Source organism: Trichoderma virens (genome assembly GCF_000170995.1).
Source record: "Trichoderma virens Gv29-8 chromosome Unknown TRIVIscaffold_89, whole genome shotgun sequence".
NCBI lineage: Eukaryota > Fungi > Ascomycota > Sordariomycetes > Hypocreales > Hypocreaceae > Trichoderma > Trichoderma virens.
The window spans coordinates 159,346-181,377 of NW_014013660.1; the positions used below are offsets into that span (position 1 = coordinate 159,346).

At 52.0% G+C, this 22,032-nt stretch overlaps 4 protein-coding genes across 4 annotated transcripts; 1 reads left to right on the forward strand and 3 right to left on the reverse strand.

The window, feature by feature from the left end:
- Positions 1-483: 483 nt before the first annotated feature.
- Positions 484-7,341, reverse strand: TRIVIDRAFT_112157 (uncharacterized protein; the record flags this gene model as incomplete). The annotated part of the gene is made up of 5 exons (XM_014095679.1): positions 484-4,149; positions 4,189-6,002; positions 6,099-6,859; positions 6,980-7,071; positions 7,129-7,341. Coding segments are annotated over 5 exons (6,546 nt in total), but the record flags the coding sequence as incomplete, so codon positions are not given.
- Positions 7,342-10,423: 3,082 nt separating this feature from the next.
- TRIVIDRAFT_80446 (uncharacterized protein) lies at positions 10,424-12,139 on the reverse strand (the record flags this gene model as incomplete). Its single annotated transcript, XM_014095680.1, has 1 exon — positions 10,424-12,139. One exon carries the CDS (start codon positions 11,665-11,667, stop codon positions 10,750-10,752), a length of 918 nt encoding a protein of 305 aa, XP_013951155.1.
- A 2,776-nt stretch (positions 12,140-14,915) lies between these two features.
- TRIVIDRAFT_42143 (glycoside hydrolase family 35 protein) lies at positions 14,916-18,388 on the forward strand (the record flags this gene model as incomplete). The annotated part of the gene is made up of 8 exons (XM_014095681.1): positions 14,916-15,427; positions 15,483-15,732; positions 15,785-15,817; positions 15,871-15,966; positions 16,030-16,164; positions 16,239-16,307; positions 16,364-16,976; positions 17,049-18,388. The coding sequence occupies 8 exons, from the start codon at positions 14,916-14,918 to the stop codon at positions 18,386-18,388; spliced, it is 3,048 nt and encodes a 1,015-aa protein (XP_013951156.1).
- Positions 18,389-19,223: 835 nt separating this feature from the next.
- On the reverse strand, positions 19,224-21,754 carry TRIVIDRAFT_11250 (uncharacterized protein; the record flags this gene model as incomplete). The annotated part of the gene is made up of 2 exons (XM_014095629.2): positions 19,224-21,285; positions 21,339-21,754. 2 exons carry the CDS (start codon positions 21,752-21,754, stop codon positions 19,224-19,226), a joined length of 2,478 nt encoding a protein of 825 aa, XP_013951104.1.
- Positions 21,755-22,032: the final 278 nt, after the last annotated feature.

Consider the following 22,032-nt stretch of genomic DNA (forward strand, 5'->3'; position numbering starts at 1 on the left):
GTACCAATATCAGCCACCAAACACTTCCAATATAAACACCTCTTTTTTTGGGGGGTATGTTTTTCATATTTGTGAGTTGTCGGGGTTGTGATGTATGTGTGCGTGCGTGTAGTAATACCAATCTGAGGGATCTTTTTTTTTTTGTTTCGTTTTGTTTTTTAGAACTTTGCGTGTATCTTCAATCATGTGAATATCAAGCAAACAGCACAAAATCCAAACGGGTATCTCTTCTAGGGCTATGTGTAATCGCAGTCTGGTATTGATTTCGGGGGGTGAATCGTCTCAAAGCACATCGTAGGTGAAATATATATCTCTTCTTCTCGAGCCATAACAGAGGGCATAAGCGTCAAAAGCAAGATACAAAGGAAAGGTTATAAAATAAAGACGAACAATGCCACAGGTTATGATCAGACATTGTTCTAGTAAGCCCCTGACATTTCATGCCATCTTCTTTTCCTTCATCGCGATACAGCAGGTTTAGTCCTCTTCAAAGAAGTCATGGTCGTCAAAATCCCCAGGCTGCGCGTCCTCGTCATATACAGGTTGGTGCATAATAGGAGGAGGTGTCACTGGTTCAGCCGCCAACTCTTGACGTCGATGAGAGAGGTCTGGAAAGCGAGATTTGTCAGATCGATGGGATACGTTGGACTCTCGACGTGTCCGATCCTGAACGCTCTGACCTGTAAATCGCCTTCCAGTGCTGGAAAACGCGGTAGGCTGTAAGCGGCCGTCTGGGGTGGGAGACTGTCGAAGAGCTGTGGCCGGAGGGGTAAGGAGTCCGCTCAGAATGCCCCCGTTCTGCACCGGGTCATTTCTGCTCTTAGAGGGAGTGGAATTGCCCGTAACAGCGGGCGAACTCAACACTCCTGAAATGCCTCGGAAGCCAGACTGGCCACTCTTGCGCCAATTGCCCCAGGCGGCTGCGATGGGAGCAATGGTTTGCGCTACACGCGGTGTTGCAGCTTGAATTGTCTGAGCAATGTTGGGGAGGCTGATGGCTGAGCCACCATTCATGGCCCTCTCACGCTCTTGTTCTTCCATTTGCAAGTTGGCCTTTAGTCTGATGGCAGCATCCTTGACGGCGGCGCGGTCAAACTTATCTCCTGAGAGTGCCATGATAATATCTTGGAGATCTCCCTGTCTCACAGCAAGAAGCTCGCGCAGCCAGATGATCTCGTCGTCACGCTTAGCGATCTTGGTCGCAGCGTCGGGATCAAGCTCGGCGACGGTCTGCTCAAGCTCCTCAATGCGCTGTTCGCGGGCCTGCAACTGTTCTTGGAGGACCATGATGGATTCCCGGAGAGCTTGTGGGGAAATCTTTTCTGGCATTTCAACCCTCTCTGCTGGTTTCGCCATCGTGGGGCTCAAGAAGGAAGAGTCAACGCCAGCCGACTTCGCAGCTTGAGCTGCGGCGGCAGCGGCCTGCTTCGTAATCTCAAGCTTCTCCTCAAGATGAAGTATGCGGTCCTGGAGGTGTTCAGTCTTGGATGTGGACAGACTGAGGCGCTCCAACAGGTGTTGCTCTGTTCGCTGTCCATCCTCAACTGCGTTGTGGACTTGGCGTTCATAGCGAGTTTGGATATCCTCCAGTTCGTTTTGGTGCTTGCGTTTGAGTTCATCTAATTCGCTGGCACTGCTAGATTGAGCACCCTCGAGAAGCATCTCATTCTGTGCCTTGGCGGTGTCGATCTCAAGCTTGAGATGGTCAAGTTCAGCGCGCAACTTCGCATTTTGCTCCTCGTACTCTTCACGAACGACGTTGACTTGGTTGTTGGCAGCGTCGAGCTCAGTCTGCAGAGACATGCGAGTTCTCTTGACTTCGCTAGCCCCTGATTCTCGGGCCTCTTCAAACTCACGTTGATATCGAGCAGAAGACTGCTGGAGCTTGGCATTTTCGGTGCGTAGCTCGGACAGCATTTCCTCAAGACGGTTGCATTCATTGACAGCACGCATACCGGCTCGCTCGTTATCTTGGAGTCGCTCCATCTCAACCTCTAGGCGTTCTCGGGTCTTGGATTCAGCCTGCAGTCGCGCTTCTAAGACATCTTGGCGTGCCAACATGGCCTGATCCCTCTTGATGCGTCGCGCATTCTCTTCGGCGACCTCGCGGGCGGCCTGGCCCATGTCCTCTTGAAGAGCGAGGAACTTGCCACGCCATGATTCGCGAAGTCGCTCGTTTTCTTCGAGTTGGGCAATGACGTTGTTGAGCGACTTGTGAAGTCGCTTGTTTTCATCCAAGGCATGGCCAAGCTCGCCATTGCTGCGGCGTGCGGCCTCATCAGCGCGCTCAGTCTCCGCTCTCCAGGTATTATTGTCCTGGCGAACGTTGCGCAGATCGGCTTCGAGGACGTTGATCCTGTTGACCATTTCGGCCTGATGGTGGGTCCAGTTATCACGAGCAGCCTCCAAGGTAGTCATTTGCATGGTAGTCTTGCTAGCAGAGTGCTCAAGTGTCTTGATGACCTGTTCTCTTTCTTCCACCATTTCGCGTAGTCGAGCCTCCTCTTCAGAAGCATTGCGGAACAGGCGCTGAATTTCGGACAGGTTATCCTCAGCAATGCGTCTGTTCTTGACTTCCTGCTCGTTGGTATCCTCCTGGGTCCTCAGCCTCTCTTCGAGGTCGGCAACACGCTGGTCGAACACACTGCGGTTGATGATTTCAATTTCCACCCGAGTCTCTGCGGACTGCAACTTTCGGTTCAGCTCAGCTGCTGCATCTTCTGCGGTTCTGCGATCGGCAATCTCCCTTTCAAGCTTCTCTTGGTCCTGGCGGTGTCGCTCTTCCAAGTCTGCGGTCTTTGCCTGAAGTTCGCGAATCTGGGCGGCAAGCTCTTCATCGGGCTTCGCTTGGAGCATGTTCTCAAACGGAGCAGGAGAGGTGCCGTCATCACGAGGTGTGGGCCTGGCACTGGAAACCAACAGCTCCTTGATCTCGTCAAGAGATCTCAGCAGCGTTACATCATCGTTAGTCTCCGTGTTGGGAGCTGGCTGGCTGCGTTGCTGTGTCGCTAGAGCTTCGACGACAATTGAGCGAATCTGATCCAGCCTACGGTCTCTCTTAGGGCTCGTTGAGCGACGAGGAAGTGGTTCGTCATCTTCGTCGTCAGCATCACTTTCTTGATACTCCATTGAACCGCCACGGACGTCACGTCGAGAAGAAGGAGCACGTTGGCCCTTGGATGCCAAAGATTGATGGAGAGAAAGCAAAGCTTTCTCAAGAGGCTCGAGTCTGGATGCCAACAGGCTACCAACGACTTCGTTAACGTGACCATCGAAGAATTGGGCACGGTTCTGAAGCTTCGAGTGTTCATCCTCAGAAAAGGCGCCTTCCCAATCGCTTACCGGCTCGCTATCAAGTTCGCCATCTCCAAACGCGTTGCCACGTCTGAGAACTTGGGCACTCAAAGGTGGATCCACAAATGGATCTTCCAGCTCGGTGCTCAGCATTGGCTGAGAGGCATTGTCCGGTACGTCCCTGTACTGGCGTGGAACAACACTCCTTCCTTCGCGTGCATGATCTGAAGGAATATTCAATTCCTCAGACGACTCGTTGATCTCGACGGATGGCTGAGGATATTTGAACGTCTCAATGGACTTGTTAACACCCTGAGAATGATCCATCTCCATTCGCTGCATGACTGCATCAATCTCCTCAAAGGTAGGCTCGCGCCCTCCACCGTTAGTGGTCGGTGTGGGATTCAAGGTGCTGACATCTTCCTGTACCAGCTCAACTACGGCATCGTCTTGCTCAGCAGTAGGAGCAGGAGTCGGTTCTGCAAATCGGGAAGCAGCCAAGCCCGACGATTTAGGCAGAGGCAATGCGAAACGAGACCCAGAAAGACCCTTGGGAGTAAGCTTGCGTCTCGTGTCCACAAGCCGGGGGTCTTCGGGGGCAGAGAGAACCTGAGGCTGTGTAGATTCGGATAATCCTTCTCCATCGGAGCGAGGTTCGGTTTCTTCTGGGAGAGATACTGGGGTGGCCACCGACAAAAGCCTAGGAGTGTGCTCAAATGACGATGTCCACTTGGCAGATGCTTCCGCCGGTGAAGTCTCGGAAGGAGCCGCAGTCGTAACTTGAGTGTCAATTTGATCGACAGATGACATGGAAGTGTCGGCGGGCAACACGGCTTCTCCATCAACAGAGCCTTCCTCGGCAATGCTTCGTGATTCCTTAACCGATGACTCCACCATTGCAGTCTCTTCTTCCTCGACCAACTCCTCAGCAGAGTCGTCTGGCTGATCAGCAAAGAGAGGCACGTCATCAGAATCGGACAGATTGGCACTCTTAGCCCTCTTGACTCTGGAGATATCACCAACACGTCCGTCAGGGTCTCTCACATCACCCTCATAAGCCGCTGATGCGTCGGCAGACGCAACACTAGAGGGTCTCATGATGGGAACAGCCTTAGTCCTCTTAGTGATGTAATCATCAGGGACAATGTTGATATTGTTGATATTAAAGATGGAATCGGTCCGCCTCGGGAAACCCTTGGTGTTAGACTCAGCAGGGGCTGGGGCTGAGTTGCCTTGGGGCTGGAAAGGTGTGAAGGCGGGAGCATCGGGTCGGAACTTGGGCCCGGATGAGGAAAAGCTGAATTCGCTCTGCCCAGGAGCAAATGCTGGAGCATTGACGTTGATCTTGCTCGCTGGGGGCTGTTGAGGCGGGACTCCAAAGGGAGTCTGGTCCATGTCCTCGGGAGGAGCAGCATGGAAGACAGCAGGCTGGAAACTGCTGGCAGAGAAGTTGAAAAGACCAGGAGTAAAAGTGCTGGTGGGGTTGAACTTGAACTCTGGCGCTTCCACGTTGAATTTAGACAAGGAAGACTTGCTGTCCTGAGCTGAATGCTGACCGCCACCATTGGCGAGTGACACAGCATCCTGCCAGGGGTTGCTTGAAGCAGACATGTTCTTTTGGTGCTGGCTAAAGGCTGCAGCGAAGTCAATGTCTTGTATCGGGGTGCCGAGATTGCTCGGGTTGGTCTGGATTTCATCATAAGCCTCGTCAACACGCTGGGCCTCTGGAATTTCATTCAATGGCGCAAACTGCGGCAAGCCACCCTGGTTAATGCCCTCAGAAGAATCGGTCTCCCGATAGAAGTTTTGCGTAAGAGAGTGGCCGCGGCTGTGAGGTCGTGGATGATGCAAGACAAGAGGCTTGCCTGGCTCGTTAGCAAAATGCTCAACCGGGGCAAAGCCGCCGGTGGAGGGCTGATGAGCATGTGCAGACACAAAGGGCTGGTGGTTGATGGACTCAGCTCTGGTCTGAGGATTGTAGTCTTCGTGCTCCAACTCATTCCGCAATTGTTCTTCCAGGTGATACTCGGCATCATCAATCTCGGCTTGCAGCTGGTCGGCATTGCGCTGTGCAGGCTCCGGAGTCTTTGAAGGGCTCTTGCCCACATGTTCCTCCTCCTCTTCATCCTCCCTCACGTCTTGAAGGCGAGGCGAGGCTCTAGCATATTGCTGTGGCAGGTATTGCAGCGATTGATGCCTCTGGTGCAGATTAAACGCCGGGCTTCCAGCCTGGTTGAATCCATCGATACCATAAGGAGATTGGGGAGAAATCATGCCGTTGAGGCTCATGATTGACGGCGAATCGTGAGGGCTTAGACCCTGCAAGACGCCAGCCTGATTCTGCCATCCTTGAGGTGGTTGCTGGAAAGGTGAGTTGTTGGCAGGGAATGAGATGGACTGCCGTGTATTGAACTTGCCATGCACACCAAAGGGAACTGGTGAAGCACCCGTCGGCAAGCCAGGGCTCTGGGCGGCTGCGGCGCCGGGGATGAAGGGAGACGGGAACGGGAAGCCGGGTATCGCGTGATTGCTGGATGCTGAGGATGTCGGAATTGGAGGAGAGAAGGGGAGTGGAGGATATTGAGCCGAGGGCATGCGAGACGGTTGTGAGGATATTGAGGGCGCAGCTTCAGGCTCATCGCCGCCAAATGAGACGCCAAGGGCTCTTAGCTTGGCTTCTTGCAACTCATTGACGTAGTTCTTCCATGCTATGGGTAAGTGGTAGCGTTAGTCGTCAGCACGCTCCAACAGCAAAAAGACAAGAAAAAGAAAAGAAAGGAATTTTAAACCGTTATAAAACTTACCATTCAAGTCCGGCAAGACCACAGTAAAATCTCGGTCGTAGCGCTCTTGCGCCAAGTCCTCAAGGCTGGGCCAGAGCTCTCTGCTTTGGGATTCACCCACAATGTGTTCCTCGGCCGGCAAGTCGAAGCCGTCTACATTGTATCCCAGCTCCGTCCATGAATCAAACATGCGTTCAATCTCGTCCTGGCGAAGTGGGAGCGGCGGCTGTCCTGGACGACCGCGCTCATCATCTCGCGGGATTAAGATCATAATGTTCTTGCCCTTCCATGGTACCTTTTTCTTAATTCGGGGCGCGACGACGGGCGGTTCCCTAGGCAAGGGTTTATCTGCGACTTTGATGGCGGGCATGGTGAAATGTTCAGCCTCTGCGGTCGCCATGTCGTTGTGGTGCTCGGAGATAGGCAGGGCTATAACTGAGCCCGTCTCGGTGGCGACTGAGCTTGCCATTTCGTCGTCGATTTCTGCCTGAGTGGGATCACCGGCCTTTAGAGTCTCGATGCTGGAGATGGCGCGGGGATATCGAGAGGTGGATCGAGACTTTGCCCTATATCGGCCAGAGGGCGTAGGTGTTCGAGGGTCTCGACGGCGGTACCACTCAGTTTCCGAGCCGCTCAATGAAGAGTGCTCGCTGCTGTCTCCGTCGCTGAACCAAAGTCGAGCCTCAGTATTCTGGTCGCCGGCGGTGTGGGTGCGGATCCAGCCCTCTGTGAGTCCCCTGTTCCTTCGCCTGGCCCTGTGCACAAGAACGGCGGCAGCGGCGCTGGTAGGCAAGAGCGCCTGTGCTGGTGCTGGGGTTTGCGGTCGTCCCCCTACGAGAAGAGGCGGCGGGCGCAGGAAAGGAGTGTTGATATCCAAGGAGTGGATGGGGGAGCTTTCAGACCCCTCACTCTCAGACTCGTCGCTGGCGTAGCTCTGGCGGCGGAGGTTGAGGTCGTTGCGCAGGTAGGGAGAGCCCCAGCTGGCGGTACCAAACTGCTCGTCGTCAGAAGCGAGGTTGTCGTCGCTGTCGTCCTGGTCGTCGTCGTCGACCTGGAAGTCGTGAAGATCAAAAGCAGGTGCCCTCAAGATCGCCGAAGCCCGTTCGGATAGCTTGGGGGCGGGAAGAAGAGGAAGGATCGGAGACGATCCGATGTCGTCGTCTTCGTCGTCGGCCGTGGAGGCAGTCGACAAGGCGGGAGACGTCGGCGTTCTTGATCCCTCGCTGGAGTCTCCGAGGCCGTCCTGCGCAGGTGCAGCAGGAGGAAGAGGGATTGTCGACGACGGGGTTGAAGACGACGTCGTAGCGAAGTTCTATACGGGGACAAAAGGAAAAAGAAGACGAGAATTAGCTACTCTGCACTTTTAAGGCACATACATGGCGGTGTTGCTGCATAGGAAGCGGGCCCCCATGCCGTGCCGGACTGGAGATGTTGCTCACCAGGTGAGATCAGCGCAGACGAAAAACGTGTTCGCCTGCAGCTGATTCTCAACATCCGCCTACTCGAGGTCCCTCTACTCTAACTCGTCCGTCCAGCCGACCGTCAACTGCCAGGGACACCACAAAAAAAAACAGCAGCGGTTGGCCGTCTGGGGGGGTGAAAATACGCGACGCGTTGGCAAGCCGCCGCAGTATTAAAACCTGGAACTAAATAAGAAAAGGGGGGGCGGTGGGAAACTGGGGACAGAAAAAGGCGCGGGTGTGTGAGTGCGAGAGTGTGTGTGTGTGTGCGTATCGTACAGTATCTGGCCTGGCTATCTGGAGTCGGGAATAGCAGAGTTGGACAGCCTTGCAAACATGAAACGAGCGCCGGGACGAACAGACAGGACGATTCGATGCGTGGCCGGCCACATTGAGAGGGCGGGTCTGGGGTGAAGGAGAAGAGAAGCTGGAGACAGATTGGACAGCGAGAGATGCAGAGAGATGCAGAGAGAGAGAGCGGAGGGGAGTGAGCAGCTGCACGACGAGCAAGGCCAGGTGTCGTGGCCCAGTGGCCAGCGAACAGCGAACAAGCAGCTCCAGCGCCCTGCTTTGGGCGTGAGATGTTTGGACAGACTGGACCAGGCCCTATTTGCTACTGGCCCGATGGCATGTATGGCCACATCGTAGCCACATCGTACTCCATAGCATATGCCCGTATTATGGAGTCGAGTCGGAGGGTAGCAGCGGCAGCACTAGCACATGACAATGCAGTCTCTCGTCGCAGTACAGTAGCAGCATATGTTGCTACCTACTTTTGCACACCGGTGCCAGAATTTTAATGAGGCCCGGCCATAATAGCCCAATGCCGTCCGTGACAGAGACGGGGGCGGGCGGGGTACGAAGCTCGGAGTACAGGTACTTAGCACCGAGGTGAAGTGGACATGAAAGATGGAGGCAGAGAGAGGCACTGCTGGTAACAACGCCTGTTTCACCAGAAGCACTGCTGCTCTCTCCCAAGGCACCAAAAAAGCTCGCTTCATGTTGCTCCTACTGTACATACAGTATTACCGACAACGACGCAAAAGCCCAACTCTAGACTTTTCCAGACGCCAGCGCCACCACATGCGGCAAGGTGGACGCCATGCATTGCAACTTGTCAACCCAAGGGACAGTATGCCAGTTGGTGGCTGAAAAAGGCTCAAGTGTTGGCGGTGACGAGCGGCTTGTCCGCAGCCATGAAAACGCAGAGGTATCCGGTACCTAGACACATACGGGGTTGCGGTACTTGTACGCGGTGCAAACGTACCAAACGTGGAGAGACATCTCGAAACGCTCGGGTAAAAAAAAAAAAAAACAGAGTCCTCCATGACTTGCCAAACTGAGCTCTCTAAGGTAGTACTCGTACTATTGGAATTTGTTCCCCATGTCGAGTGGGAGCTGCTAAATAAGGATACCCGTGCTAAGCATGAACCAAATGCTATGGATACTTCCATCCTTAGTACCTCTGGGCGGCGCGCCAATGGTCTTTAGAGCACTCGTGTTAGCAGCGCCTGCGTGTAATCGCAGCTTTTGGGCTGTGGTTAATGGCCGGGCGCTAGCACAAGAGGCAATGGTACTCCGAGAGCGTGTACCAAACCGCTGCTGTGAGAGGTCACTCACCTGCGACGACGTCCGCTAAAAGCTGTCACGCTGAGAGCCAAAGCGATTCACGTGCTGCGCAGATCGATGCTTGATTCTCATGACCATCCATGCCGATTCGGCCACCCTTAGCTATTTACATACATACCTACGAGCTGCTCCTTGTTAGTCTTGCGTCAGCGATTTGATGCGACGCGAAACAGACATCAACCCTCAGCATCTCACGAGCATTCTCCAGTCCCAAACTTTGTCCCCTCCACCAGCGACGCTCTTGTACCTCTACTTCCCCAATTCCCTAGCTCCAGGGGTTCGGGGTCGGACCTCGGGAGCTAAGACCACATAGCAGGGGCCACAATCCCACGAAAGACGAGGCTACAGATACAAGTATGAGCCACCGTCTTGGAGTTTCGTGCCACACCCAGCAAATCCCAAAAGTTTTGCGGAGCATGGGGAATCTTTAGATTGGCCCTAGCGCAACCACCTCTCCCATGCCTCATGGGAATATCCCTGTGCTCATTTAATGAGCAAAAGATGCCACTGCCCTTCTGGGCGATGCTAAGCAACCCAAGAAAGATGAAAAACGACGGCAAAATTGGTCCCCCAAGCGTGCCAAGTACGAGGTAGAGGGCGTGCAGGAAGAGATGCGATTACTATCTGTACGGCTGCCCGAATGCAGGCATTGGCGCCCACTTGGATGCGACGCGCTCGCGATGCATCACGGCGGCTAGTCCTGCATTGTCCTGTTGGAGCAGCGCCATTGGCTGTCTAGATGAGACCGACGCGGCATCTGGCCAGGGATATGTGGCCAGGGCTGCAGCTTTTTTTTCGAAGCAAAAGAGAAAACAAGACGAAAAGCCTACGCCGAGCCTCATGGCATTGCGTTTGCCTTGGGTATCGTGGGTGAGAAATTGGGTAGCAGTAGCCTGTGCTGACGTCTGCTCTGAACCTCGCCACGAAAAAAGATGTGCGAGAGAGAGAGAGAAAGACAGAGAGACAGACAGATCTGCCCACTTCGTTGCTGCAAGGGAAAGAAGGCGTGATGAGCCTCCAAGGCCAGATGAAATGTCTCTAGAAACAATGCATCGAAAAATCCACCTTCCCCATTGTGAGGAAAAGGAAATAGCATCACCTCCACGTAGCCATTGTGCTTCAGACATTCCAAGGGAGAGACACATTGCGACATTGTCATCGCATGGTTACAACGGCTTGCCTAAACCAATGATTGATCATGTCAAACCCAGGCGATCGAATAATGAAACAGAATGAGCAAGTTAGACACATGACCATGGGACGTAAAAGAAATATTTATATTCAGTGTTCCAAGTAATTAGTTAGGTATCACGCTTTCTTTCCCTATAAACAGTATCAATTCTATATGCAAAGCAACAGAAAAATAAAAGAGCTCGCTATGCAGTTTGCAAACCAGTCTCGCATACACGTATAGTAGCCTCGCTCAGATTCTTTTTTTTTTAATTTGTTCCTCCGTCCTTCCAAAGTCTGCGGCATCGCTTGTCAAAATCTTCTCGACATACATCGTAACCCATGCTTTGGGGTGGACCATATCCGCATGCCGCAACAGCTGCAAAAAGAAAAAAATCCCACCGCAAAATACCTTAAAAGTTAGCCGATGCATTTACTGGCTGGTGGTAATTCTCCAACGTCGACTGGAACGGATTCCGCTGGCCACCCGACGAACTACCTCGGGGAGACTTCTCCGCGGCAACGATATCAGCGTTGTAAGCCATGAGGCCATCGGCTTCCTCGGCATGCTTCTTGCGGCCCCAGACTCGGAAGGCGACCAAAAGGAGGGCGCCGAGGATAGCAGCACCGCCAACGCCGACAACGACACCAATGATGGTGTTGCGAGTCTTAACCGACATGCCGGTGGGCTTAGAGGTATCGGCGTTGAGGGCCGCAGTCTCCGTGGTCTTTGTCGTGGTAGTATGAGTAGTCTTGGAGCCATCGGTGTTGGTCATAACAACTACTTCAACCTTGGTCGAAACAAAGGTAGTTTGTTGCGAGTCTCCACCCTTGTCATCTCCGCCATCGGAAGTCTTGTTGTCGCTGCTCTCCTTACTGCTGGACGTGGTGCTTCCAGGGGGAGGCGTGGTGGATGGAGCAGAGGCGGAAGTTGAGCTCGAATCAGGACCGGCAGTGGTAGAACCAGCCGAGGTAGAAGAAGGAGTAGTAGTAGTGCCGCCCGGTGCAGGAGTTGAAGAAGAAGATCCGTCCGGGGTTGGGGTAGAGGATGGAGAAGCAGAGGTGCTTGATGATGAATCGTCGGATGACGTGGTCTCAGAGGGCGTTGAGCTGGAAGTTTGGGAGGGTGACGTCGGAGTCGAGGATGAGGATGGGGTTGCGTTTTCCGAACTTGAAGAGCCGGTCAAACCATTCAGAGTGTCAGAAAGGGAATCTGCTCGTCGGATCAACGCTCTGTGGTGAACTTTTTGATTGTCCCACCAGGTGGCCTGCGCTATGCAGAGGATAGACACCACCACGACCAGCACCTGAACAAGCCTTGAAGAATACATGATGAATGTTGTTGCGTAGCGTAAGAAGAGATGATAAAGAGAGATGAGTTCAAGTTGACGTAGAGCAAAGTCTCTGAGCTCTCGTTAGTCGGATTCGTCGGGGGACGCCTGGGAACGTCGACAAGAAGGTCGGGTCGAAGCCACAGGGCTGGTTGACGCGATACTGGGGTTCTCCCTTCCTGGCGCTTTGGCTTTGGTAGACAAGACGGCAGGCTAGACGGGCGTGTTGCTGTCAAGAAGCTCCCGATGATGAGGCCAGGAAAAGAGAGCGGACGGCCGAACGAAAAGAGTAAGAATGAAAGAAAATAAGGTGCGTTTGTATTTTGCTAAGTGGAAAGAACGAATGGCGCCGATATGCGAAATGAAGCGATGACCTAAAAGGCCTTGTTTAGGGTGTGCAAAAGCGTCAAAACGAGGGACGAAAAGGAGAATGATTGAGAAGTGAGGATAAAACGAGAGTATTTTAATATTGAGGTGACAGGGTTTGACAAACAAAGGAACGGCGAGAGCTCGTATTCCAGCCAGCGGGAAAAGAAACCCCCCAAAATCCCACCAGAGCCGTGCCACATTGACAGCACTGTGCGCACTGTGCGCGGATGGCAGAAACGACCCGGCGCTTTGTTGTGCTGGCCCTGAAGGGACTAGGGCTCTCGGGGCAGGCCGCCTAGCTCGCTGTAGCGGCCTGCGCCTCCGCCATCTTCTGCCCTGTGGACCTGCGCCAGCCAGTGCGAGACGGGTGGCCGGCCACGGTGCTGCGCCTCTGGTCTGCGTTCTGGGGGTCTCTACAGCTGTCTGTCACGCGACTGGCCAGCGATGTGCTTGTGCGATGCCTGGGGAATAAAATACAGCTCTCACTTTGCCTCGCGACAGCATCAATAATATCAACAACATCAGGCCAGAGCAAATCGTGGGCAGACGACCATGATCACATCTCATTTGCCGGAGACGTTAGCTATTGCATTAGCCGTCTGTGTTGCTTCTAGCGCGAGCTATTATTAGCTCAGCTGTCTTATCCTCAGCTTTGCACAGAGCTATGCAAGTCCAAACAAGCACATGTACGTGCGCGAGAAGCAGCAAATAGACGGCTCTCTTGCCTGTTTGACCAAGCTTGAAATTGCATGCACTACTGATACAACCCAGATCATTGGCTGGGTGCGCGTCCCGTTCAGGTGGGATGAGTCGGAGCAGTTGTTTGCACACTGTGCTGGCATCTACTAGGTAGGTACCTTACCTATCCTATATGGATCTGTATAAAATGATGTTGTACCGTATATTTGTACGCGCAACACTCTGCATGCAGGCAAGTAAACGCCGTGTACTCCGTACGACTCCGTACAGATCCAATGGAAGCCCGAATGGCCTCGTGCTTTGGCGCCCTCACAGCGGATTGACGCCCAGGGTCTGTCGTCTCTTCTCTCCTGCTGTCCCGATACCCGCCGAACCGTGACACGTCGCTCTCCTGCCCAATGATTCCTAGGGTTTCATCGATGCCGAGTCAGTGCGACAATTGTCGCAAGCCTCTGCACGCTGCCTCTCCTGAGCGCTGCAGCTGAACCAATGCTCGGTTGTAGACTCATTGGAGAGACATGCCGCTGCACTCGCACTCGTACGACTTGGCAATCCTCTTACAGCTAGATGAGTACGTATGCTCTGCAGCACAGTGCGCCATCTGCCAAGCAACGTTAATGCAGATTAAGTACCGGACAAACGCAACACAGCCCAGGGACCAAGGCCGTAAGTAGCCACAAGATTCGATCAAGGAACGGCATGACAGGTAATTATGGTGCACAGCCACGTCTTGGCTAGGTACCTACCGGTAGCTTGGTGTCTCTCCGATCGACAGAAGTCGACGGAGTAGTTCCGAGTTATGACGAGCCTGTTCATGCATCGCTTGAGAACACTCGTATATAACCAATAGTCTGTCAATCAATTATATCATCAAGGACGACAAGTTCTTAAAATCAAGAAAAGGTAGAAAGGGGAGCCGTTTGCAATTTGCGCATCACGACTTGGATCCTACTCCTGAAAAGTACCCGAGTACGGAGCATATAGACATTGCACGTAGCATAAGATAAGGATCAAAGCCTCAGTCTAGAAAGTGTCAAATTGACGACCCAGTCAGTTTGTTTCACACTGACCACTACAGTGAAACAGGCACGGCCCAGAACAGGAAGGAGAAGATTACGGGCAATGGAAATGAATGAGATAAACCAAGGTCAAATACTAAGGGTAGTACTATTTGCCTAAAGCACAGTAGATGGTATATATCAGGTAGTGCTCAATTGAGTTTGTAAGCATCGAAAGAAGCTCATTCTAGTGCTGGTTTTTTTCGGCACTAAGTGGCAGAAACCCGGCGGAAAATAGGAGGTTGTCTCATGGGTCAGGTTTATTGGGTATTTCGGATGAGACAACGGAAGACAGCTATGACGTCAGGCGGATTTATAGCTAACAGAGGGATGAAGTGCGAAAAGAGCCAGCAACAGTTGTCAATGGCGTGTTTTTGCTAATTTCGGCATGTAATCGACTCTTTCTAAAAGAATTGAACCGAGGCGGAAATGCCCCGAATTACTCCAGAAGAGAGAGAGGCAAAGAAACCCCCAGCGCGCATTTAGAAATAGCAGCGTCATTGCCTCAGGAACGAAAACATTCAAGTAACGGCAAAGGGAAGGTGCGACAAGCGATTGCCGCCTTCGTAGAGATGCCACCGGCAAAAGATATATCACATGATATAACCTCGTCTAAAATGCAAAAGAAAGGAGGCGAAAGAACTGCAATTCGGTCAGTCAAGACCCGAAATCCCATGATGACCAACCACGGGAAATGATGTCTGAGAGATTCCAAGGCGCGCCGGAGCAGGCCGCCACAATTCCGCTGCCGGCAGGATCCAAAGATCCGCATGTTTCTCTTTATAGGCAAAAATCAGCTGCAACTCCGAGTACGCGCTCCAATGACGAGACACGCTCACCTCAACCCCGCGATCTAAATCTCGCCTCGTTTAGTCCATCTACCACATCAGTCTTTGTATACAGCACTGCCTAACCGTGAGAGCAGCATTGCTACCATGCAGTGGAACCTGGAGACTTCGGTCTTGTCCCGAGCCCCTCATGTGTGATTGGCATGGCGATCTGGGTTGAAGAGAAGCATAAATTGGCTGTTGTCGCGGTTGTTGGTCCAATTGGGGGTTTCAATATTCTTCCTCAGGGCCACAAAGGGAGAGAAAAACAGACAAGAAGGATACGGACATAAAAATGAAGCCAGACTCTCTATTGTCGGCGTTTGCGCTGCTGCTTACAGGCACCAGTGCCTCGAGAGCCGGCATCCATGGCGGCCGACCTCGTGAGGTTGTGCTTGACAGCGCAAAAGGGCCGCTTCAGAACATTGTTACATGGGACGAGCACTCTCTATTCATTCATGGGGAGCGTGTCATGATCTTCTCTGGCGAAGTCCACCCTTTTCGCCTACCGGTACCGTCCCTATACCTTGACTTGTTCCAGAAGATCAAGGCCCTTGGTTTTAACATGGTGTCGTTTTATGTGGATTGGGCACTTTTGGAAGGCAAGCCAGGCAATTTTCGTGCCGATGGCATCTTTGACCTGGAGCCTTTCTTTGAGGCTGCCACCAAGGCTGGCATTTACTTGCTAGCTCGTCCAGGGCCTTACATCAACGCCGAAGTGTCAGGAGGCGGATTTCCCGGCTGGCTGCAGAGGGTCAAGGGCATTCTTAGAACCGATGCTCCTGATTATCTGCATGCCACAGACAAGTGAGTCCAACCTGCTTCTGAAGACTACAGGCTCTTTTCGGCTGATGCATATTAGCTACATGGCACACATCGCGTCGATCATTGCAAAGGCACAAATCACAAATGGGGGACCGGTGATTCTGTATCAACCGGAGAACGAGTATAGCGCCGGCCATGCGGGCGTTGTGTTTCCAAACAAACCTTACTTTCAATATGTTATTGATCAGGCTCTAAATGCCGGCGTCGTTGTCCCTCTGATCAACAACGATGCTTTCCCCGGTGGCACAAGCGCCCCTGGTACAGGTCTAGGATCTGTAGATATCTACGTATATCTTCCTATGAGATGTGACTTGACGGCATTAAGCTAATATGCTACAGGGCCACGATGGTTATCCTGTTGGTTTTGATTGTGTATGTTGAAGGCATCATCTCTTGTGTGAAGATTTATTACTAAACATGATTAGGCTCATCCTTATTCCTGGCCAGAAAACGGTTTACCTACGACGTACCATCAGCAGCACCTCAGCATAAGCCCAAATACGCCATTCTCCCTTGTTGAGGTTGGTATCACTTCTCTGCTACTTATTATACTCTTTAGAATTATTATCTAACACCCATGTTAGTTCCAGGGCGGTTCTTTCGATCCATTTGGTGGATGGGGTTTTGAACAATGCTCTATTCTAGTTAACCATGAGTTTGAGAGAGTCTTTTATAAGAATAATTATGCGGCTGGCGTGACTATATTCAACCTATACATGGTATGTATTCTCCCATCAGCACATGGATGCTACATGTAAGGCGAGAGCAAAAAGTACTGACGCTATCAAACTAGATATTTGGCGGTACCAACTGGGGTAACCTCGGCCACCCTGGCGGTTATACATCATACGACTACGGATCTGTTAGTATTAAAAGATGCCCTAACTTCCAAACGGTCGAATGCTGATTGATCGATAGAGCATCAGAGAAGACAGGACAGTCGATAGAGAAAAGTATTCAGAACTGAAATTGCAAGGCCAGTTTATGAAAGTCTCCCCTGGGTATATCACCACCACTCCAGGCAACACAACCCAAGGTGTATACAGCGACAATCGAGACATTGCGATAACGCCACTCTTGGCCGAAGAAAGCGGTAACTTCTTTGTTGTGCGCCATGCAAACTACTCAAGCACAGCGTCGACATCGTATACAATCAAACTACCCACTTCCGAAGGAGAAATCACCATCCCTCAGCAAGGCGGCTCGCTGACTCTAAACGGTCGGGACTCCAAGTTTCACGTCACCGACTATCCCGTTGGGAACTACACATTGCTGTATTCAACTGCGGAGATATTTACGTGGAAAGCCTTTGCCGACAAGACGGTTCTGGTTCTTTATGGCGGCGCGGATGAGCTACACGAATATGCTGTCAAGAACCCATTTGCAGGTACAAAGGCCACCAAAATCAACAAGATTGAAGGAAGTAGTGTTACCGTTCACACTACCAAGGATTTGACTCTTGTTCTTCAATGGACGGCTTCCCCCGCCAGGCAAGTTATTCAATTGGGTGACTTGGTCATCCACATGGTTGGTAAGTATTGATTCTGTAATAACACTCATCCGTATTTCATCTTCTGAAGCAAATGCTAACCACCGGCTGTAGATCGTAACTCTGCATACAACTACTGGGTTCCCACTCTCCCTGGAAGCGGTAACCAGCCCGCTTACGGCAGTTCCTTGATGAATCCCGCTGCTGTCATTGTGAACGGGGCCTATCTCGTCCGCTCTGTAGCCATTGAAGGCTCAGCTCTTTCCCTGCAGGCGGATTTCAACGTCACAACTCCGCTAGAAATCATCGGCATCCCACAGGACGTCTCGAGACTTATCGTCAATGGAGAAGAGTTGAAATACACAGTTTCAGAACTCGGAGACTGGATCACTAACCCAACCATTGAGCTTCCAGATATCCAGGTCCCAGACCTATCAAAGCTCACATGGTATCGGCTAGACTCTCTTCCAGAAATTCACAGCAACTATGATGATTCTCACTGGCAGCTTGCTAGCCACAGAACGTCTAACAATTCCATTGCACCTCTCAAGACACCTGTGTCGCTATACGGCTCAGACTACGGCTTCCACACCGGAACGCTCCTTTTCCGCGGCCGCTTCACGGCGTACACCGCGCAACAGCAGCTCTTCCTCACTACCCAGGGTGGATCCGCCTTTGCCAGCTCCGTCTGGCTCAACGACCAGTTTGTCGGTTCCTTTAACGGCTTCGACGCCGCGGAAAGCTTCAACTCGACCTACGAGCTCAACAATCTCGTCCGAGGCCGGCGCTACATCCTCACCGTCGTTGTCGATTCTACAGGCCTCCACGAGAACTGGGACATTGGTCTCGATGGCATGAAGGGCCCCCGTGGCATCATCGACTATACCCTCGTCTCCTCCAAGGGTTCCAACGTGCCCATATCCCCCTGGAAAATCACCGGCAACCTCGGAGCTGAGGACTACCAAGATGTCTTCCGAGGCCCTCTCAACGAGGGTGGCCTCTTCTTCGAGCGCCAGGGATTCCACCTCCCGTCCCCCCCGCTCCACGCCTTCTCTCGCGGCTCTCCCTACAATGGCATTTCACGCGCGGGCATCGCCTTTTACGCAGCCAAGTTGCCCCTTGACATCCCCGCCGACAAGTATGACGTCCCGCTGTCTTTCGTCTTTGACAACACCACCAGCACCGCGCCATATCGCGCTTTGTTGTACGTCAACGGCTTCCAGTATGGTAAATACGTCAGCAGTATTGGCCCTCAGACCGAATTCCCTGTCCCAGAGGGCATCCTCAACTACAATGGTGATAACTGGATCGGTGTTGCGCTCTGGGCACTGGAAAGCCATGGTGCCAAGGTCCCAGGGCTTACACTCAAGAGCCGCTCGCCGATTCTTACGAGCAGGAACAAGGTAGAGCTAGTCAAGGGACCAGCGTACAAGAAGAGACACGGGGCATACTGAGCATTTGTTTTGCTTCCCAAGACAAGATTTTTTCAAAGAAACATTTACTATTGAAGAAAGATCATCAAGTCATGTTAATTCGAGCTTCTAATAATACACTGTCCAGCGTCCTTAGATGGTGCCCAGACCGCGTGCAAAAAATAATACCCAATTGTATTTCCCTCCGTCGCGTATTTTCCGTAATTTTTACCCTGGGTTTTTTCTCTTTTTTAAAAAAAAAATGCAAACAAAACATATGCAGATAGCCCACAAAAGAAAGGGTATCGAAAAATCCCGTGTGTTAGCCAAACCAATGCTGAAAATTAATGTACAAGGGCGCATGGCTTATGGACGCAGTAGAAATGCCGCCAAATAGCAAAAAGTATCAAAATATGAACTTGTTGAGGAACTGAGAGAAGGAGAGCGAGGGAAAAGAAATAGAAAGAACTCTGTGCCCGCAGATGTGAAAAAAAAAAAAATAAAAAAAAAAAAATAATAATAATAAAAGAGAAAGAGAGAGAGAAAAGAGAGAGAGAAAAGAGAGAGAGAAAAGAGAGAGAGAAAAGAGAGAGAGAAAAGAGAGAGAGAAAAGAGAGAGAGAAAAGAGAGAGAGAAAAGAGAGAGAGAGAAAGAGAGAATCTGTCGTTTTGAAGAGCACCAATATGTGTGATATCAATACTGCAGTCGACAAAGGATATCAATACAGCAAGTGAGTTCGCAGAAAATAAAATGGCAATATAGCTAGCCGTTTCGGCAATGAGAGTCTGAAAGATATAAAGATAGATGCTCCAAATGCAGAAAAGAGACGATGATGTCGAAAATTATAATTATGTTATTATATCTGTTTCAAGACAGTTCAGATTCGAACTCCCCTGTAAGTCGGAGGATTGCCGCGTGTAGGCTGATTATGTCTCGGAGAGATGGGACTTTCGAGGACGCCGTGTCCGCTGCGCCGGATGGCTTGTGCATCTTCGGCTTTTCCTCGCTGTGCATGAATTCCGTCCCAGGAACGGTGAGGCTGGGCTAGCGGCCAACCAGAGGAGCGGCTTGGAGACGTTCCAAAAGCTGGCTCCCTGAATTGCGGCGGGATGGGTGGTGGGACGCCAGAATCCATGATACCACGGGGCCGTGGAGTCCTCGGTGACGGTGTCCCAATGGTTGAATAGGAAGAGCGGTTTGCTGCACCCTTGTTGAGGGGGGTGCTATCCGGTATCGTAACTCGTAGTTCTGGTGCTGACGATCGATCTTTCAGAGAAGAGTCTTTGGCATGCTGATCCGGCAAAGCAGGGGTGTGTAAAAGGGCAGCCGCTGACGCCGAGTGAGAGTATGGGCTGTTGCTGCTGCTCGCCGCCGCGGAGCTTACGAGTGAAATCGCCCGTTTTCTCTTTTCCATATCGGCCTTGATCGAAGAAGTTGTCGTCCCTGCAGCGGATTTCCGGCGACTCAAACTCAGGGATGGCATTCTTGACGTCGCGGCTTCAGCAACTTGTCGCAGCGAGCGTCGCTTTTTCAGCGATTTAGACCCATCCATCCCAGAATCTGGTTCAGGAATATCGTGGCCATGTGCGGCACTGTCAGGGGGAACCAAGTTGTCAACGCTCATGATTGTGTTGAGGGTTGCGCGGCCTCCATCCGTTTTGCGAGAAGGCGATCGAGATGAGGAGGCAGTGGTGTGGTGTTTTTCATTGCGTTTCGTTCTCGGCCTCGTAAAGGGAGAAACAGATTCGATGGCTTCCTTAGTCGTGCCATTTGTTGGGACACTGGTTCTCTCCCTTTCTCTTTCTAAACGGACAAATGGCTTATATAGCTTGCCTTGTTTCTTAATTCCATCCGCAGTAATGATTGGGGTCATTGTCGGCTGCTCCAAGGCTGGCCGTCGTATTTGGTTTTGGCGAATATAGCTATTGTCATCGATACTTTTCGAACTCGGAAAAGAGCGCTCCGAAGCATTAGAGCTGTAGCCACTGTCTGCCTTGGAGGACGCGCGTTGCGAAGACTCAGATGACGTTGTAGAACCGAAGCCACTGTTAGATCTCCAAACTCCAACACCCTTACCAGAGACTCTTTCGTTGTCTTCCATATCGGAATATCCTAAGAGAGGGCTAGGGACTTTTGACAGCGGACTGGGCATCAAGTCAATCAAGGGAGGCTGTGCCTTCTGGCTTGACGGCTGTGAAGCCTTTTCGCTCAAGTTGAAACCAGAGACAGACGCCAAGGCTCGAGATTCTACCCCGGAACCAATGACGGTGTGACGATGTTTGCGACGCGCCATGTTCAGTTCAATGCCCGCATCCTCAGGCGGCGGCTCGGAGCTTGATTCGTGTTGCTGGTTAGTTTTGTCTTGCGGGCTTGAAGGAGGAGATCCATTCATAATCTTCAAGGACCCAAATTTGATACCCCCAAGTTGCTTATAGTCTGATTCGCACGGAGTGACGGCTCGCTCCAGTGGCGCAAATCCCACAGACATGGGAGGCAGGGACATGGGAGGCATGGAAAGATGTCTTGGCGATTTGGAGCTAGGGTTGAATGAAAATTGGCCATCTCCAAAAACCGGCTGGCTCTTCCGAGAACTTTTCCTATCTGGAATGGAAAGCCTGTCCTCTCGCCTTGGCCGCGTCGCTACGCCAGGCGTTTGAATAACAGAACGTCGTCGTACCGGAGCGTAGAATGATAGATCCGAGGTTGTCCTTGCCAGTGAAGCGCCTGCAATACTAGAAGCTCGCCGCTCTTGGGTTTGGCTGTGGCTTTGACTCTGTCTCCGGCTCTGGTTCTGGCGCATTCCAAGTTGGCTGTTCATGGCGGCTGTCTGGAGCTCTTGCAAGAATTCTGAGCTTGACCGAGGCAGCTGCTGAGAAGCGTAAAACTGTAGCAGTTCAGATTGCATCGACGTACCCCTTGACAAGCGATTGCCATGCCAACTAGTTTTTTTGTCAGTTTCACCAACGGTTTAGAGAAGCCAACATGAACAGACCTTTGAGTCCGTGTAAGAGGCCGCTCGGCATTGCTGTGCATTACGGAGCTCGTCCTGCGCATCTGGCTGCTTGCCGTCGAGTTTGCATACAAAGAGTGCGATCTCGTGTTTGTAATGGGTGACTCTGGTAGAACGGGGCTCCGCATATAATCAGATTCGCGCCGAGAAAGCCGTCTGGTAGGCTCATACAGCCTCTCGACGTAAGGCTCTTGTGTCGTATCACTGCCACATTGTGAATCTCTCGAGGAGAATGGTATTGAGGCTGCAAGGTACGATTCTGAAATACGGGTGCTGCTTGACGCAGCTGCTCCCGTGGGATTCTGCGGCCTCGGCATTGCTCCATGGCTAGCCGCTCGAGGTTTAGACAGCTTCTGGGAAGGCTTCCGAGGCGCCTCTGACGACGGTGTATTCCCCATCAAATGGATTGCCCGGGTGGGAATTTAGAAGAAGAGGAGGAGAGGGGAAGAGGGTGATGGTTTCGGAGAATGGGCGAAAATCGTGGGGAAGTGTCGTGGGAAACAACAACCAGGCCAGCTGTGTGAGGTGCTCAAATCAGGTGTGGAATGTAGTCGTCGCCATGTCTCTCCAAACGTGGGCACAGAATTCAAAACATGGGGATGTACGGGGTACTCGGCAGGGGAATTTGTAGGAGAATTGTAAGAGAGTTCGACGTCAAGCCGGAAGTTAAAGATGA